Source organism: Macaca fascicularis, chromosome X, assembly GCF_037993035.2.
Source record: "Macaca fascicularis isolate 582-1 chromosome X, T2T-MFA8v1.1".
In the NCBI taxonomy this organism is placed as follows: domain Eukaryota; kingdom Metazoa; phylum Chordata; class Mammalia; order Primates; family Cercopithecidae; genus Macaca; species Macaca fascicularis.
The window spans coordinates 159,724,588-159,741,594 of NC_088395.1; the positions used below are offsets into that span (position 1 = coordinate 159,724,588).

A 17,007-nucleotide genomic window follows, 5' to 3' on the forward strand; every position below is an offset into this window, starting at 1 on the left:
CCATCAAGAAAGGGAAGGGAGGGAGGGATGGAAGGTGACAGTTCTGGGCTCTGGTCGCCCTCCATGCACCTGTGAGCCCTTCCCAGTCCCAGGCACCTGGCTGAGGCACTCCAGGCCCGGCCCTGCATGGCAGGGGCACTGCAGCCCATCCCTGGGGGTCTGGAGCCACATTCAGCCTCCTGCCAGCGCCCCCTGCTGGCAGCCCAGCAGGCGTGTGCTGCCTCCACTTTGTCCCAGGACCCCAAGGCTGGGCAGTTACACCTCTGGGGTGGCAGAGCTGCCTGGCCACGCTGTCACTTGTTGGTGCTTTGGGGAGAGGGGACAGGAAGTTTTTGGACAGTTGGAAACTTGTCTGCCACGATGAGAGGGAGCAGAGGTTCAGGTGGCAGTGGGTAAAGCCGTGTGGCAGGGTCTCATTGGTTTCCTTCCCACAAGTGACCAGGTCTCCTCCACACTCGCCGCACCCCCAGTTCACCACTGGCCCATTGCTGTATCTTTCTTTATTGGTTTGGGGAAAACTGGAGGGGGCTGGAAGGCCATGACCATGGCACAAGCAGGACCACCCACACTCAGCGAAGCACAGAACAGCCATGCAGGAAAGACAGCCCCTGAGGCCCGCCTGCCAGCACCTCCTCGGCTTTTGGTGGGGTGGGGGGCAGGGGCGGGAGAGGCAACAGGGGAGGGGATCCACTGCCCCCAGGCAGGGCAGAGCCTGGGGACAGACTTGAGGGTGCTCCATTCCAACCCCAGCACCATGCGCCACACCCTCAAATCTCAAACTCCAGCAGAGGCCAGCCCCAGGAGTGAAGGGTTGGGGGAGGGGACCAAAAGCATCCAAGGGAAGGAAATCTGGGGGTCAGTCCACTTGGCCTTGGCATCTGCCTGAGAGCGAGAAGCAGAGGGAAAGGGGGTAGTTAGGAGCCGACCTGCCAGCCCTGTGCCCCCACCCCCACCTCGGTCAAATCCTGGATTTCTTAGAGGCCCTCTCCCCCTTCACTCCCTTGCCCAATCTCGGGCACCCACAGGCCCTCCCTGTCCTTCCACCTCTCCTGGGGCCCTGGCTCCTCCCTCTGCCCTCTGCCCTCAGCCCTCTGGCCTGTGGGGGCCACCCCACTTAGCTCTTGGCCACATGGAGTGCCACCACCCTCTAAGCTCTTCAAACACACCTGGGGATCACCACTTGGGGGGCTGGCCAGTATGGAGGCCTGAGTGGCTGTGGCGGGCCAGGCCCTGCTCAGAGGCCCCCTCGGCCTCTGGGCTCTGCCCCAGCTTCCGGATGTGGCGCAGGAATGAGGTGGCATTGAAGGCTCGCTGCCAGAAGAGAGGGAGATCAGGCCAGGCCTGGGCCAGGCCCCAGCCCCAAGACTGTGAGAGCCACAGTGGCCACTGGGCAGTCACAGTGATCGGGCTACAGCTGGGATGCAGCGGGTGACCACACTGGGTGTCTCCACACTGACCTTCCAGTGCATCCGAGCAAAGTTCTTCTGGATCTGCTCACTGACAGAGCCTAAGATGTCCCTGTCGAAGGCTGTGTCCCCAGAGATCCTGGGGAAAGGCTGAAGGTCGGAGGGGGGGCCTCTCTGCAGGTGCAGTCCCCCTGGCCCTGGGGCAGCTCGGCAGGGCTCCCACTCACCAAAGATGCTGCAAGGCCTGTTGGCAGGTGAACCTCTTCTGGGGGTCTCGCTCCAGAAGGTGCCGGATGAAGTCTTTGGCTGGAGCAGGGAGGCTGGGTCAGCCCATCGGGTCCCCACTCCCTTGCATCACCCCCAAGCATGGGCCAGCCTGAAGCTCACCTGATTCTGAGATGTCATCCCAGAAAGGAGAGTCAAACTCATAGCTGGCCCTCAGGATCTGGTTGAAGAGTTCAGGGTCGCTCTCGTCGTAGAAGGGGGGATACCCACACAGCCTGGCACCCACAGATGAATCACCCAGCTGTCCCACCCTCCCCAACCCAGCAGAGGCAGGCAGGCAGGAGACAAGCCTTCCCAGCAGTAACTCACAGGATGTAGGAGATGACGCCCAGTGCCCACACATCTACGGCCTTCCCGTAGGGTTTCTGCTCCAAGAGCTCTGGGGCTGGGGGCCAGAGACAGACAGACGCACGCACAGGCACACACGCAGCCATGCCGCTCAGTGTCGCTGGCTCAGCCTACTCAAGCCCAGGAATGGCCCACACAAAGGCAACGGGCACAACAGCCTTCCCGGCTATCTAGGGTCCCCCAGGCCACCCCACTCCCAGCAAGCCTCAGGGTGCCGTCCCTCACCCACATATCCGGGGGTCCCACAGGCGGTGCCTAGCATGTTGCCAGCCTGGATTTTGGAGAGTCCAAAGTCAGAGACCATGATCTTTGAGTCCTCAAAGGGTGTGGCATACAGGAGGTTTTCGGGCTGTGACACACGGACACCGGGAAAAGGGCCAGGTCAGTCCTGATGCGGTGCCGGTGCTGGGACAGGATGAGGACTACACACTCTCAGGTTCCCCAGAGCCTTGGTGGAGTGGGAGATCAAGAAAGGCCCCAGCCGTGCTCCCGGGAAAACAAAGGCAGGGCCAGGTGGGCAAGTGGGAGGGTGGGGCGCAGAGGCCCCAGCCAGGCACCTTGAGGTCCCGGTGCACGATCCCCAGGCTGTGCAGGTAGGAGACGGCGCCGAGGACCTGACCCACCAGATGGCTGGCATCCTTCTCTGTGTAGGAGCCGCGCTCCATGATGCGATCAAACAGCTCGCCACCCGTCACCCTGGGGGTGCCAGGGGTTTGGCTGACCCAGGCACTCAGCCTGGCCTTCAGCCCCACTCACTGCTCAGCCCCTCCCCGGCTCCCACAGCCTGCCCAGGCCCTCCTCACAGTTCCATGGCCAGGTAGAGGTGGGAAGGGCTCTCGTGGACATCCTCCAGAGCAACAATGTTGGGGTGGCTGATCCTGCAACGGCAAGGAAGCACCTGTGGGCCAACAGAGTCAAGGGGTGCTCTGTCCTGAGGCCCCGGGAAAAGCCTCCTCCCTCTTCTCCTCCTCCCACCTCTGTTCCCCATTCCCTACCACATGCCACCCCTGCCCGGTCCAGGAAGGCGGAGCTCCAGCCTGAGCCCTGGCCTTCCTTCTAAAGCCCATTTGAAAAGCACAGATCAATATCCACTAGCTCCCTGTGGCTGCCACAGGGACGTGCAGGCCCAGAGAGAGCACTGCCCCAGGCTTCCCAAAGGTTGGTGGCCAGGCCTAGACTAGAACCAGGGACTCCTTGCACCCCTCATCGACCTATGCCACATCCCAGGGCCCCGTGAGGTGCGCACCTACGGAGCACTGCGATCTCGTTCTCCACCAGGGCCTCCTTGCCCCGGAGGGCCTTCTTGGGGATGCACTTGAGGGCCACGAGGTGTGCCGAGCCCCGCTCCTGGGCCAGCACCACCTCGGAGAAGGCACCCCTGCCGCAGACACGAGCGGTGGGAGGTGGGAAGGAAGTGGGAAGAGAAAAGAGGCAGGAGGGAGAGAGAGGGGAGCGGGGAGGGCCCCCTGTGAAGAAGATGGGGAGGCCCTACCTGGCCCTGTGCCACCCCCCACAAAACTCAACACATGCCATCTCACAGACTCACTCACATTCACACACCCTTATATATTCACACACACATCATCTCACACCCACTCGCGTAGTCACACACACATGCCATCTCACACAGGTACACACACACACACGATCACACGCGCGCACACTCACGAGCCGAGCCTCTCGCGGATCTCATAGACGCTGCTGATGTCCTCCGTGTGTTTCTTCAGCAGCAGCATGTCTGCAGGGGCAGGGGAGAGGTGATGGGGGTCCCTCCTCCCTCCCCCGCACCGGAGGCGAGGGCAGCTTCCTCCTCCACCCCTGTCAGGCAGGCCTCAGCCGTTGCCGCTGCGCTCGACCCTCCCCTCCCCCGTCCAGGTCCACACCCCCAGACGGACGCCTTGCAGCGAGGCCACCGCAAACGCGCCTCCACATCCCAGGCCTACAGCTGCCATCCCACGCCCCCACACCCTGCACCCCGACAGCGACCAGCGCCTGGATGCTGCCTCTCTGCCTCCACACATCCGGCCGCTTTCCAGAAGGCTCCATGCTCACCCACGCCGGTCCCTCCCCCATCCACACATCCACAGAGCCCACGCCCCCACCCCCGCGTAGGCCCGCCACCCATGGCACAGCGCCCACAGGCACCCGCTGCCGAAGCCACCAAGCTGCCCGGGATGCACCTGCGACCCCCGCGCGCAGCCACCTGCCAAGACCGCGGCCACCCACGCGGCCGCAGACGCAGCCCGGCCTTCGGCGCCGCGGAGCAGGGGGACCTGGCAGCCTGGGCCGCACGCGTCCTGAGCTGCGTGGACCGAGCGCGAGCGGGCAGGGGGCGCGCCAGGCGTGACAGGTGTGCTGCGGGCGCGCAGGGCTGTGGCGGTTGTGGGCCAGACCTGGTGCGCCCCCGCCTCGCGCGTCCCCGCGCCCCAAAGCAGGTGCGGACCTGGAGCGGGTGCCGCAGCGTCGTTTAGTGCAGTGGCCGCCTCACCAAGCCCCCCGCCCGCTTCCCGCCGGCCCCGCCCCCTCCGCGCACGCCCCCGCCGGCCGCCCAAGCACGCAGTGGCCAAGCGCGGCCGCGGCGCCGCAGGGCACCTTGTAAGGCAATCGCCGGGCTCCGACTCGGGCGCCGGCCGCCACCGCCCGGCCCACTGCTCTCTCGCGCCGCCTCCCGGAGCTGCGGCCCAGCTGGGCCGACCCCAGGACCTTTGCACCACCGGTGGCTGTCTCCCAGAGAGCTCTCTTCGGCCACAGGTCGGCAAGGCTCTCTGCCTTCCAGTCTCTGCTTTCACCGCCTCTCCGAGGACAGGCCGACCAGGCCACTTGCCCGAAAACAGCCTCCATCCCTAGCTCCAGGACCCTGCAGCCCTGCACCACAGCTCTGCCACCCTGGGCTCCCGGCACTCACTGGGCTCCCTCTAGCTCCACCATTAATCCCTCACCCTCACTCTCTTCTCTACCCAGCAGCCAGAGCATTCCTTTTATTGAGATCATGTCACTCTCCCGCAGCTCTCTATGTCAATCCAAGTCAAAGCATGAGTCCTTAGGGGGTGGCCTAATGACTGCTCTGGCCCCTCCCCACCTTTCCCGGCCACTGGCCTCCTGACTGGCCCTAACCCGGACCACATTTGCAGCTGCGTCCCAGCCTTTGCTCCCCTGCCTGGAATGTTCTTCGCTCAGATATCTGCCTGGCTTGGCTCCTCACTCCATCAGATCTCGGCTCAAATGTCCCCTCCTCAAACCGGCCTCCCTGGCTCTGCCTCTCCCAATTCTCCCCGCATACCCCTGCCCTGTCTTTAGAACGTCCAACAGCAAAAATCACCTTCTTCGCCTGGTCTTCCTCACCAAAGCGTCTGCTCCTAGAGAGTGTATCTCCGCGAACCCAGCCAAGACGAGCACAGGAAATAAGTGCGGGTGACTGAATTCAATTCTGCATCCAACAGTTACTGGACGCCCCTCGCTGCCGGCCATCCAGTCCCATGAGGTTCTGGTACCCTCCCCAGGGTCTGTGCTCCACATCCCCGCAGGTCAGCATCACAGGGGTTCCATCAAGTGGCAGGGTCCAATCTTCACAGTGACCCATGGGCCCTGGCATGACACAGAGTCTTCAAGAGAGTCTGCGGGGCAGGAAGAGTTTTTTAAAAATCATTTTCCCAGACCTCAACTCCCATATATACTCTGTAAAAACTGGGAAATCTGAGGAGGCCCCTGGCAGCTCTTGCCCCCTGGCCTTTCCCAGTCACCCTCCCAGGGCACTGCAGAAGGCTCCAGGGACCCCGGCACTCAGAAGCGCCAGTCCTACCTGCTCATCTATGTGAACAGGGTTTCCTGGGACCGACATCTAAAACAGAAAAAAAACAGGAATGGAACTGATGCTGAGCCCCTTCTCATGACAGCAGGAAGTGCAATTTGTTCACAGATACCTACAGATAATTCCCCAGAATGTCTAATATGCCAATGGTGCTTTGCTCAAGCCAGAAGAAGCATTAGCAGAGTTCTACAACATGGTCCCGGGTTATAAAAAGAAATAGAAATACACATATTTCTGTGTCCCAGAGAAATATGGCGGCGTGAGTAATAAAAAACTGCCCACGTGTCCCAGAGAAATATGGCGGCGTGAGTAATAAAAAACTGCCCACGTGTCCCAGAGAAATATGGCGGCGTGAGTAATAAAAACTGCCCACGTGGACAGAGAAATATGGCGGCGTGAGTAATAAAAAACTGCCCACGTGTCCCAGAGAAATATGGCGGCGTGAGTAATAAAAACTGCCCACGTGGACAGAGAAATATGGCGGCGTGAGTAATAAAAAACTGCCCACGTGTCCCAGAGAAATATGGCGGCGTGAGTAATAAAAACTGCCCACGTGGACAGAGAAATATGGCGGCGTGAGTAATAAAAAACTGCCCACGTGTCCCAGAGAAATATGGCGGCGTGAGTAATAAAAACTGCCCACGTGGACAGAGAAATATGGCGGCGTGAGTAATAAAAACTGCCCACGTGTCCCAGAGAAATATGGCGGCGTGAGTAATAAAAACTGCCCACGTGTCCCAGAGAAATATGGCGGCGTGAGTAATAAAAACTGCCCACGTGGACAGAGATGGCACAAAGAGACCTCTCTGAGGGGCAGCAGATGGAAACTGGAGGCCAGAAGGAAAGCACCCACCTCCAAAGTGGGCCTGGGAAAGAAGAGCCAACGGGCAGGTATTGGTCCACGAGGTGACTCAGATGCCCCTGGCCTCATGTAAAAACTGATGGCACAATTTTTGTTTTAAATCATTGTATCATGGGGTTTTTTGGTTTGTTATTGTTGTTGTTGTTCTTGTCGTTGTTTGAGACAGAGTCTTACTCTGTCGCCTAGCCTGGAGTGCAGTGGTGCAATCTCAGCTCACTACAACCTCTGCCTCCTGGGTTCAAGCAATTCCCCTGTCTCAGCCTCCTGAGTAGGCTGGGACTACACGTGCACGCCACCACGCCCAGCTAATTTTTGTATTTTTAGTAGAGGCAGGGTTTCACCATGCCAGGCTGATCAGGCTGGTCTCGAACTCCTGACCTCAGGTGATCTGCCCACCTCAGCCTCCCAAAGTGCTGGGACTACAGGTGTGAGCCACCGCACCAGGCCTGTATCATGTGTTTACAAGAGGAATTACACCTTCCGGCCTGGCAAGGTGGCTCATGCTTGTAATCCCAGCACTTTGGGAGGCTGAGGCTGGAGGATCACTTGAGCCCAGGAGTTCCAGCCTAGCCTGGGCAACATAGCAAGACCCCACTTTCTTTTTTCCTTTTTTTGAGATGGAGTGTAGAAAGTAAAAAGTTCCTCTTCAAAGTTTCCCTTCTTATTAAAAAATAAATCATAAGTGTTAGAAATAATAGTTTCTTTTAAAGACTAACTTCCTTCAAGCCTCCTTGCTTTGTGCTAGTAACTCTTTGTTAAGCCCTATCCTATGTAGCTGTTAAACATGCTTACAGGCACGTAGTACATTCTGTGTCCTTGTACTTTAACCAAGATATCTGTGCTGGACGTGCTCACAGGCATGTCCCAGCTCGCAGCCTATGTCCCTTTCCTGTTTGGGAATATTATTACTTTTCTAAGTCATTTCGTAAGCAACTTCCTCTTTTCCTTTATCCTTCCATTGCTTTTACCTATTTTTAAAAGTTTTAAACTATTAGCCAATCAGGTTTTAGTTTAGATTGTGAGGTCTGGCTCCAGCCAATGGAAACAGGACACAGTAGCAAGGACAAACTGCGTAGGGGATAAAAATTGCTTCCCTCCTTTGTTTGGTGTACTTGCATGGCAAAACTGCTGGCAAGTGTAACCTTTCCGCAGAAAGTTAAAAAATAGCCTTGCTAAGAGAATTAAACTTATGCCAGGTGTGGTGGCTCACGCCTGTAATCCCAGCAGTTTGGGAGGCCGAGGCGGGCAGATCACCTGAGGTCAGGAATTCAAGACCAGCTGGGCCAACATGGTGAAACCCTGTCTCTACTAAAAATACAAAAATTAGCTGGGCATGGTGATGGGTGCCTGTAATCCCAGCTACTCGGGAGGCTGACGCAGGAGAATCGCTTGAACCCAGGAGGCAGAGGTTGCAGTGAGCTGAGATTGTACCACTACACTCCAGCCTGGGCAACAGAATAAGACTGTCTCAGAAAAGAAAAAAGAAAAGAAAAGAAAAGAAAAGAAAAGACCCAACTCAATAAGAAAACAACCCAATTTAAAAATGAGCAAAAGATCTAAACAGATGGCCGGGCGCGGTGGCTCACGCCTGTAATCCCAGCACTTTGGGAGGCCGAGGCAGGTGGATCACGAGGTCAGGAGATTGAGACCATCCTGGTTAACACGGTGAAACCCCATCTCTACTACAAATACAAAAAATTAGCCGGGCGAGGTGGCGGGTGCCTGTAGTCCCAGCTACTTGGGAGGCTGAGGCAGGAGAATAGCGTGAACCCGGGAGGTGGAGCTTGCAGTGAGCCGAGATCGTGCCACTGCACTCCAGTCTGGGCAACAGAGCGAAACTCCGTCTAAAAAAAAAAAAAAGATCTGAACAGATGCCTCTGCAAAGAAGAAATGCAAATGGAAAATAAGCATATCAGAAGATGTTTAACATTATACATCATTAGGGAATTGCAAATTAAAACCACAAGGAGATACCGCTGCATACCTACTAGATAGCCAAAACCCCAAACACTGACAACCCTAATGCTGGCAAGGACCTGGAGCAGCAGCAAGAACTCCCATTCATTGCTGGTGAGAATGCGACAAGGTACAGCCACCCTGAAAAACGGTTGGCAGTTCCTTCCGAAGTTAAGTATACTCTTACCATACAATTCAGCAATCATACTCCTTGGTATTTACCCAAATGATTTGAAAACTTATGTCCACACAAAAACCACCACACACATATTTATAGCAGCCTTTTTTTTCCTAAAAGACCAATGTGATAGCATTAGCAACTTTATTCGTAATTGGCAAAAACTGGAAGCATTTAAGATGTTCCTCAGTAGGTGAACAAATAAAATGTGGTATATCTGGACAATGGAATACTAGTCAGTGATAAAGAGGGAAAAGCTGTGAATCCATGCAAAGAAATAAGTGAATCTTAAATACATATTGCAGAGTAAAAAGCCTGACAAAGCTGCCTACTCTATGAGTCCATTTACCTGACATGACATTCCCGAAAAAGCAAAATAGACGGAAAAAAGACAGAAAACAGATCCACGGTTGCCAGGGGTCTGAGAGAGGGGATCGTGCTTGACTAGGGGCAGCACAGGGATTCTGTAGGGCAGGGAAACTTCTGTATGATGCTGTAATGGTGGACACGTGACACTCTGAATATGTCAAAACCCACAGAACTTTACAGCAGACAGAGGGAACTTAAAATAGGCACCTTTTAAAATAATCTTTTAGAAGGTTGGGAGATCACAAGACGGAATGCAGACTGCGACAAAAGGCAATTAGAAATGTACAAAACAAACAAACAAAAAAGGAACAGAAATGTACAAAACAGCCTTACTGAAGGGGGTCAGGGAGAAAGGGGCTGATCTCAGTCACTCTGGAAATGAGTGGCATCTGTCAGACTAAAAGCAAAAGGAAGCACACATAAGCGCTGTACTCTGATTGATAAGATCACTCCCCACCAGGGTAGGGGTGAATGATTCTGAAACCTCTCCACCTTTATACCGGAATTCAAGAACTATGGCAATGGATGGAAGATGGTGGGAGCCAGGTTTCTCACTTTAATTTGAATTTTTTATTTTATTTTTAGAGACAGGATCTTGCTGTGTAGCCCAGGCTAGAGTGCAGTGGCACAATCATGGCTCGCTGCAGCCTTGACCTCCTAGGCTCAAGAGATCCTCCCAACTCAGCCTCCCGAGTAGCTGGGACCACAGGCATGCACCACCATGCCTGGCTAATTTTTCATATTTTTGGTAGATTTGGGGTTTCACCATGTTGGCCAGGCTGGTCTTGAACTCCTGACCTCAGATAATTCACCCACCTCGACCTCCCAAAGTGCTGGGATTACAGGCGTGAGCCACCGCGCCTGGCCTGGGTTTCTCACTTTTAGAGTGGGAGGTTATAGACAAGCAAGGGCAGACAGCTAGAATGACCCAGGTGGTGATGGATTAGAGTTGGAGACATCAGTGTGCACTCGTGTTGAGTTTAATATAGATACTGATGCGCATATGTATCTGTTTATAGATGTTATGTTAGTAACATAACATGAGTTAGTATATATATAAAATGGGTTAGTATATATATGGGTTTATATATATCTCTCTATATGTATATGGGTTAGCATGCATATATATATATATATGTTCTTGCTGTCAGCAGAGAGGGCCTAGAAGCAGCAATACTCCAGGAACAATGGGCACACCTAGAGCCCAGATCTTTGTCTCCAACACCATTCTCTCAAAAATGGCTCCTTAAAGAAAATGGCTGGTTCTAGGACTGGTTCAGGAAATTTAAGGGATGAGCACAGAGCCAGAAAGTAAGGAAGTGCTCACACAGACAGCCACACCCACACCCACACAGGCATGCAGACACACAAGCAGTGATGAAGGGACATCAAAAGGACATAGGTGGCCGGGTGCGGTAGCTCACTCCTGTAATCTCAGCACTTTGGGAGGCCGAGGAGGGTGGATCATCTGAGGTCAGGAATTCGAGATCAGCCTGGCCAACGTGGTGAAACTGTCTCTACCAAAAAATACAAAAATGAGCTGGGCGTGGTGGCGGGCGCCTATAGTCCCAGCTACTTGGGAGGCTGAACTGGGAGAACTGCTTGAGCCCAGGAGGCGGAGGTTGCAGTGAGCAGAGATCACACAACTGCCCACCAGCCTGGTTGACAGAGTGAGAACCTGTCTCAAAAAAAAAAAAAAAAAAAGGACACAGGAGCCAACTGAAAGAGACCCCAATGGTCCAAGATGGAAATTTTGAGCAAGAAAATAAAGAGTTGTGTTAGATTAAAACCAAATATAAGGTACACATGTACGAGTCCATACGGTTATAAATAAATGATTACATAAATAAATGTGGGAGAACAGACGAAATTCCTGTGCAGAACTCCACATCACTTGTGTAGATATTCCCCCTCCAGGAGGTGGCCCCGCTCCCTAACTGGGCCACACGGAGTAGCTTCCTTCCCAAGAGCAAGGTATGGAAAGGGGGAACAATCACTTCCCAGTGGAGAAACCCGACAAACAGGACCCCAGCCGGTTGTTCCAGGTCCACATGGGCCCCGATGAGGCGCCTCATCCCCGTGGTCTTCCTCCTGATCACCCCTGAGGCCCACCTGATCATGGGAAACAGCAAAAGGTTCTCAAGAGAGGTTGTTTTACAACATACTGCCCAGTCCTCCTCGAAGCTGTCAGGGCTACCAAGAACAAGGAGTCTGAGAAACTGTCATAGCCAAGAGGAGCCTCAGGAGACAGGATGACTAAATGCAACATGTGATCCTGACAGAAAAAGGACATTAGGGAAAAGCCAAGAAAACCTGAATAAACTATGGGCTTTAGTTACTAACAATGTTGATTCATTGTTTGCAATAACTGATGTTGATTCATTAATTGCAATAAATGAGCTGTCCTAAGGTAAGAGGCTAATCAGGCGGGAGATGGGGGTGGGCTGTATGGGAATTCTTGATACCTCTTCACAGTTTGTCTATACATCTAAAACTAGTCCAGAAGGCGAGGGTTGAAAAATTACCTATTGGGTACAACGTTCACTATTCAGGTTGTAACCACCTAATGGGTTCATTTTGCCCGCTGCCCAAATAGATAGAGCCGATTTATCAAGACAGGGTAATTACAAAAAGGAAAGTTTTGTTTTTTTGAGACAGAGTCTCGCTCTGTCACCCAGGCTGGAGTACAGTGGCGCGAGCTCAGCTCACTGCAACCTCCGCCTCCCAGGTTCAAATGATTCTCCAGCCCCAGCCTCCTGAGTAGCTGGGACTACAGGCGTGCACCACCGTGTCCGGCTAATTTTTGTATTTTTAGTAGGGACAGGGTTTCACCATGTTGGCAAGGCTGATCTCGAACTCCTGACCTCAGGTGATCTGCCTGCCTCGGCCTCACAAAGTGCTGGGATTACAGGTGTGAGCCACTGCACCTGGCCTGTTTTGTTTTGTTTTGAGGCAGGGTGTTGCTCTCTAAGGCTGGAGTGCAGTGGTACAATCACGGCTCACTGCACCCTTGACCTCTTGAGCTCCTCTTGCCTCAGCCTCCCCAGTAGCTGGGACCACAGGTGCATGTCACCACCCCAGCTAATTTTTAAATTTTTTGTAGAGACAAGGTCTCGCTATGTTGCCCAGGCTGGTCTCGAACCCCTGGGATCAAGTGATCTGTGTCAGGCCTCTGAGCCCAAGCTAAGCCACCATATCCCCTGTGACCTGCACATATACATCCAGATGGCCTGAAGCAACTGAAGATCCATAAAATAAGTGAAAATAGCCTTAACTGATGACATTCCAGCATTGTAATTTGTTTCTGCCCTACCCTAACTGATCAATGTACTTTGTAATCTCCCCTACTCTTGAGAAGGTTCTTTGGAATTCTCCCCACCCTTGAGAATGTACTTTGTGAGATCTGCCAAACATTGCTCCTAACTCCACCGCCTATCCCAAAACCTATAAGCACTAATGATAATCCCATCACCCTTTGCTGACTCTTTTCGGACTCAGCCCACCTGCTCCCAGGTGAAATAAACAGCCTTGTTGCTCACACAGAGCCTGTTTGGTGGTCTCTTCACATGGACGCGTGAGACAACTGCCCACCTGGTCCTCCCAAAATGCTGGGATTATAGGTGTGAGTCACCAGGTCCAGCCCAGAAAGAGTTTAATACACGTAGAGGAGACTGGAGTTTTATTATTACTCAAATCAGCTGCCCTGAAATTTTGAAGGCTATGATTTTTTTTTTTTTTTTTTTTGAGACGGAGTCTCGCTCTGTCACCCAGGCTGGAGTGCAGTGGCATGATCTGGGCTCACTGCAACCTCCGCCTCCCCCAGGTTCAAGCGATTCTCCTGCCTCAGCCTCCTGAGTAGCTAGAATTACAGGCTCGTGCCACCACACCTGGTTAATTTTTTGTTGTTGTTTTTGTTTTTGGTAGAGACAGGGCTTCACCATGTTAGCCAGGATGGTCTTGATCTCCTGACCTCATGACCCACCCATGTCAGCCTCCCAAAGTGTTGGGATTACGGGCATGAGCCACCGTGCCCAGCCCTGAAGGCTAGGATTTTTTTTTTTTTTTTTTTTTTTTTTTTTTTTGAGACGGAGTGTCACTCTGTTGCCCAGGCTGGAGTGCAGTGGCACAATCTTGGCTCACTGCAATCTCCGCCTCCCGGGTTCAAGCGATTTCTGGCTAACTTTTGTATTTTTAGTAGAGACAGGGGTTTCACCATGTTGGCTAGGCTGCTCTTGAACTCCTGACCTCAAGTGACCTGCCCGCCTCGGCCTCCCAAAGTGCGAGGATTACAGGTGTGAGCCACCGTGCCCAGCCCGAAAGCCAGGATTTTTTTAAAGATAGTTTGGCGGACAGGGGACTAGGGAATGGGTGCCACTGACTGGTTGGGTGGGGGATGATTCTTGTGTGCTGAACTGAGTCTGCTTTTAGATGGGGCCACAGGACTTTGAGTCATAGGTCTCTGTGGTCCGGGTGGAGCCATCTGGTAGTGAGAAATGCAAAAATCTGCAAAGACCTCTCAAAAAGCCTTAGGTTCTACAATAGTGATATTATCTACAGGAGTAATCGGAGAAGTTACAAATCTCTTGACCTCTGAACAATGGCTGGTCATCATTAATGCTTACATGTTAGCAGAATTCAGGCCCCTCTCATCCTCCTAACCTCCTGGTCTTTAATTAGTTTTTCGTCTTGGGAAGGTCTATTATCATTTAAACTATAAACTAAATTTCTCCCAAAGTTAGCTTGGCCCATGCCCAGGAAAGACCAAGAGCAGTTTGGAGGGTAAATGCAGATAGGGTTGGTTAGATCAGATTTCTCACTGGCGTAATTTTGTTACTGTTACAGTTTTTGCAAGGCGGCTTTAGGGTGACGGGTCGGCTGAAAGCTTAGACTTCACCACCACGAAATACATGCATATAACAAAACCACACTTGTACCCCCTCAATCTATAAAACGAATAAAACCAGTCTAATAAAAGTTTATATAAAATGTAAAAAAACCAAAGCCTCCTTTCTGCGGGTCTGTGTAAAGGAGCACAGCTGGTGGGAAGGGCAGGGATGGGGGTTCTGCTGCCCCCCATCCCCTCGCTGCTGCAGGCCCTCTCCCCCAGCCCCATTCTTTCTGTTCTCCGCTTGGCTGCAGCCGCACATCGACCCCCTCCCCAGGAGCTGGAAGTACAAAGCCCTTCCAGGTGGACTCTGGCTCCCTCTTTGTTCCCAGCTTATTCTAATTCCGAAGCTCATTGTGCCCGGCTCGTCTCCAGAAGAGGAGGCGCCCCCACCCTGTCTCCAGCTGCCCGTCCTCCCAGGATAACCAGTCACCCCAGGACCGGGTGGCCCCCCACCCAGCCCCTCCCTCGTCCGCAGCTGCCCTAGACTTGAGTGGGCGCTGGCTCCGATTCCCAGGCCTCCCCCAACAAATGGGAGCATTCCGGCTAGCCCCCCTCCCCTGCCCTCCCTCCAGCTCCCTCTCTCCCTCCTCCTCAGCTCCTACTCCAACCTCCAGCCCCAGCTGGGGCCTGAAAGGCCGCCCGCTCCCTGGGACACCGTAGGGGGAGGGCGCAGCTCTCCTTGGTCGCCTCTGCCCCAGAGAAGAGTTTGCTTCTCACCCAGGAGCCACCATAAGAGCTCTGGGCTGGGCACAGGTCGCAGGGCACCCCCACCCCCTCCTGCACATGCTTGGAACCCCCTTTCGGTGAGTAGAACACAAGGGCTTGGCAAGACAGGCAGAGGCTTGGACAGGGCTGGCGCGGGAGAGCCACCTGGCCCTCAGCTGGGGGCCCGGAGAGCCCACCCTGCCCCTCCCCAGCAGCTGCTGCCCCCAGGCCGAGCCTGACATGCCTTGACAAAGCCTGAGAACGCTTTGAAGCCTTCGGACGTGGGAGAGGACCCAGCCAGGGCTGGAAATCGCTTTGGCTTCGTTCCCCCAACTGCTCAGCAGCTCATGGGAGCAGCCTCAGAAGACCCTGTCACTGGCCGCCCAGGTCAGAGCCTGTGACAGAGACCAGAGCTCTGTCCTGGGTTCCCCGGGAACTCCAGCCTCACCAGCCTGAACTTCATGCACTGCTCAAAGAGGCCCAGCTCGCCCTGGCTGGGCAGGGGCGGCTCCCAGGGTAGCTGACATGGGGAGGATTCCTGAACCTCCCTCAGGAGCCTCCTGGGACAGAGTCCTGGAGGTCAGCAGAGAAAGGGAAGCCCAGGCTGTGGGTCCCGCGTGGAGGGAAAACTCAGGGGGAATGCCCTGAGGCTGGGAGGCCACAGCCCCGTCACACTCCATCTTGTAGTCTTGGAGAAAAATTTAGTTCTACCTCCAGGGCACAGAAAAGCCCAGAGAAGGGATGAGACAAAGGAGGGGCTGCTTAGATTTGTGCTTCAGGAGGGTTCCTCTGGCTGCTCAGAGAATGCGGTTTGGGGTCTGGCCCAGGCCGTGAAGAGTTCAGTCACTACCAGGTCCAGACCAGCTGGAGGCAGGGAGGCGGGGGGCCTGGCCCAGGGGCTGGTAGTGGGTGCACCCCAGGCTGGGCTGGCAGGGGGTGGGGAAGAAGGTGGGTGTGGGAAGGGGTGGCTGCCCGGAGAAGAGCCCAGTTCCAGGAGGTCGAGGGAGTCAGGTATGGGGACCCACTGAACCTCCCCTCAGATGTGTGGGCCCCCACTCCGAGGGTCCGTGAAGCAGTGGCAGCCATTCTGGGCAGCCCCTCACCCTTCACTTCTGTCTCCAGTACCCTCCAGCCTGGCCACCTCGCCCTCTGCCTCGGGCACCTCTGATCTCACAGAGGCAGCAGCAGTCGGGGGTGGCAACTTCTCACGATCCTGCCCCTGGCCTCAGAACCCACCAGAGGAGGAACTGCAGCAGTGGGCACTTCCCCAAAGTGCCATCGGCTCTCCTACATCCTTCTCGAGCCTCCACTCTCTCTCCCTTCCACACCCACCCCTTGGACAAGCAAAATCTGAAAGTCTCCCCTGCCCGCGGCTCCCAGAGCTGTCTGGCGGTGGCCTGCACTCTCCCTCAAAGCGGCCCTCCCCCAGGTCACTATCCTCCCTTTGCTGACATCAAGCGCCCACCCCGCACTCCTGCTGGGCTGAGGCCCTCAGAGCCTACTTCACCGGGTCCTCTTCTCAGTTCTCTCAAAGGCCATGGGGTTTGCCTGCAGTCCAGCTGGGTCAGCCCTCTTCCCTCTGTCCTGGGTCCTTGAGTGGCCCCGCTTCTTTAGGCCATCTATGAGTCACTTCTCTAACGCCCCTGTCTCCAGACCAGCTTCAGTCAAAAGCTGGGCCAGAGAAGACCCTAGTGAGAAACTTCAGATGAGCAGTGTGACCCTGCCACCTCAAAGGTACCCACCCACCACCCCTAGTCTAAGCATAGGTGACACCGCCTGTCTCCCCCAATCACACACACCCCTTGAGGCTCCTCCTCCAAGGCTGGGTGGGGACACTGCCCCTCCCTCACCCAGCAAGCTCAATCTGGCTTGGGCCGGAACTGCTTTTCTTCCTAAAGCTGGCCGGATGGACTCGGGCTTAGCTTAACGGGATGAGCCATCTGGGGACTGCAGTGTCCACTATCAGATCAGGGAGCTTGAGGTTGAGGGGGGCACACCTTACCTCCCAGGCCAGGACAATGACCCCTTCCTTCCCCACCCCACCCCCAGGCTACTCTTAGCCCTAGAAAATTCTAAACAAGCTGCTCAGCTGGCGGCGGAGAGGCAGCCCAACAAGCTGACTCTTGCTGGGGAGGCCTTGAGGGTCCTGGGAAGAGGAACACGGGGTGGGTGGGGGGCGGGCATCCAGGACCTCAGGGCTGA

At 54.9% G+C, this 17,007-nt stretch overlaps 1 protein-coding gene across 26 annotated transcripts; it reads right to left on the bottom strand.

Moving 5' to 3' along the window:
- Window positions 1-485: 485 nt before the first annotated feature.
- PNCK (pregnancy up-regulated nonubiquitous CaM kinase) lies at window positions 486-16,535 on the bottom strand. 26 transcript variants are annotated; one of them, XM_065538857.1, is made up of 14 exons: window positions 16,313-16,535; window positions 5,839-5,877; window positions 5,359-5,653; window positions 3,708-3,777; window positions 3,286-3,417; window positions 2,843-2,917; window positions 2,597-2,735; window positions 2,265-2,388; window positions 2,001-2,076; window positions 1,794-1,906; window positions 1,634-1,712; window positions 1,458-1,545; window positions 1,167-1,311; window positions 486-882 (listed from the first exon to the last, which is right to left on the bottom strand). In XM_065538857.1, the coding sequence occupies exons 4-13, from the start codon at window positions 3,773-3,775 to the stop codon at window positions 1,174-1,176; spliced, it is 1,032 nt and encodes a 343-aa protein (XP_065394929.1). In that variant the 5' UTR covers window positions 3,776-3,777; window positions 5,359-5,653; window positions 5,839-5,877; window positions 16,313-16,535; the 3' UTR covers window positions 486-882; window positions 1,167-1,173. The 26 variants fall into 26 exon arrangements, with proteins under 26 accessions (XP_065394929.1, XP_065394926.1, XP_065394928.1 ...); XM_065538854.1 differs by having other exon boundaries at window positions 16,308-16,535; XM_065538856.2 differs by having other exon boundaries at window positions 16,271-16,391.
- Window positions 16,536-17,007: the final 472 nt, after the last annotated feature.

What these genes read in the sequence shown, in the direction of transcription:
- PNCK (XM_065538850.2), bottom strand. Translation starts at nt 4,085, where the DNA reads ATGGAGCCTTCTGGAAAGCGGCCGGATGTGTGGAGGCAGAGAGGCAGC. An exon ending in TGCAAGGCGTCCGTCTGGGG is followed by an intron (nt 3,778 to 3,922) that starts GTGTGGACCTGG and finishes CTGCCCCTGCAG; the next exon opens with ACATGCTGCTGCTGAAGAAA. An exon ending in GGCGTCATCTCCTACATCCT is followed by an intron (nt 1,907 to 2,000) that starts GTGAGTTACTGC and finishes TGTGGGTGCCAG; the next exon opens with GCTGTGTGGGTATCCCCCCT.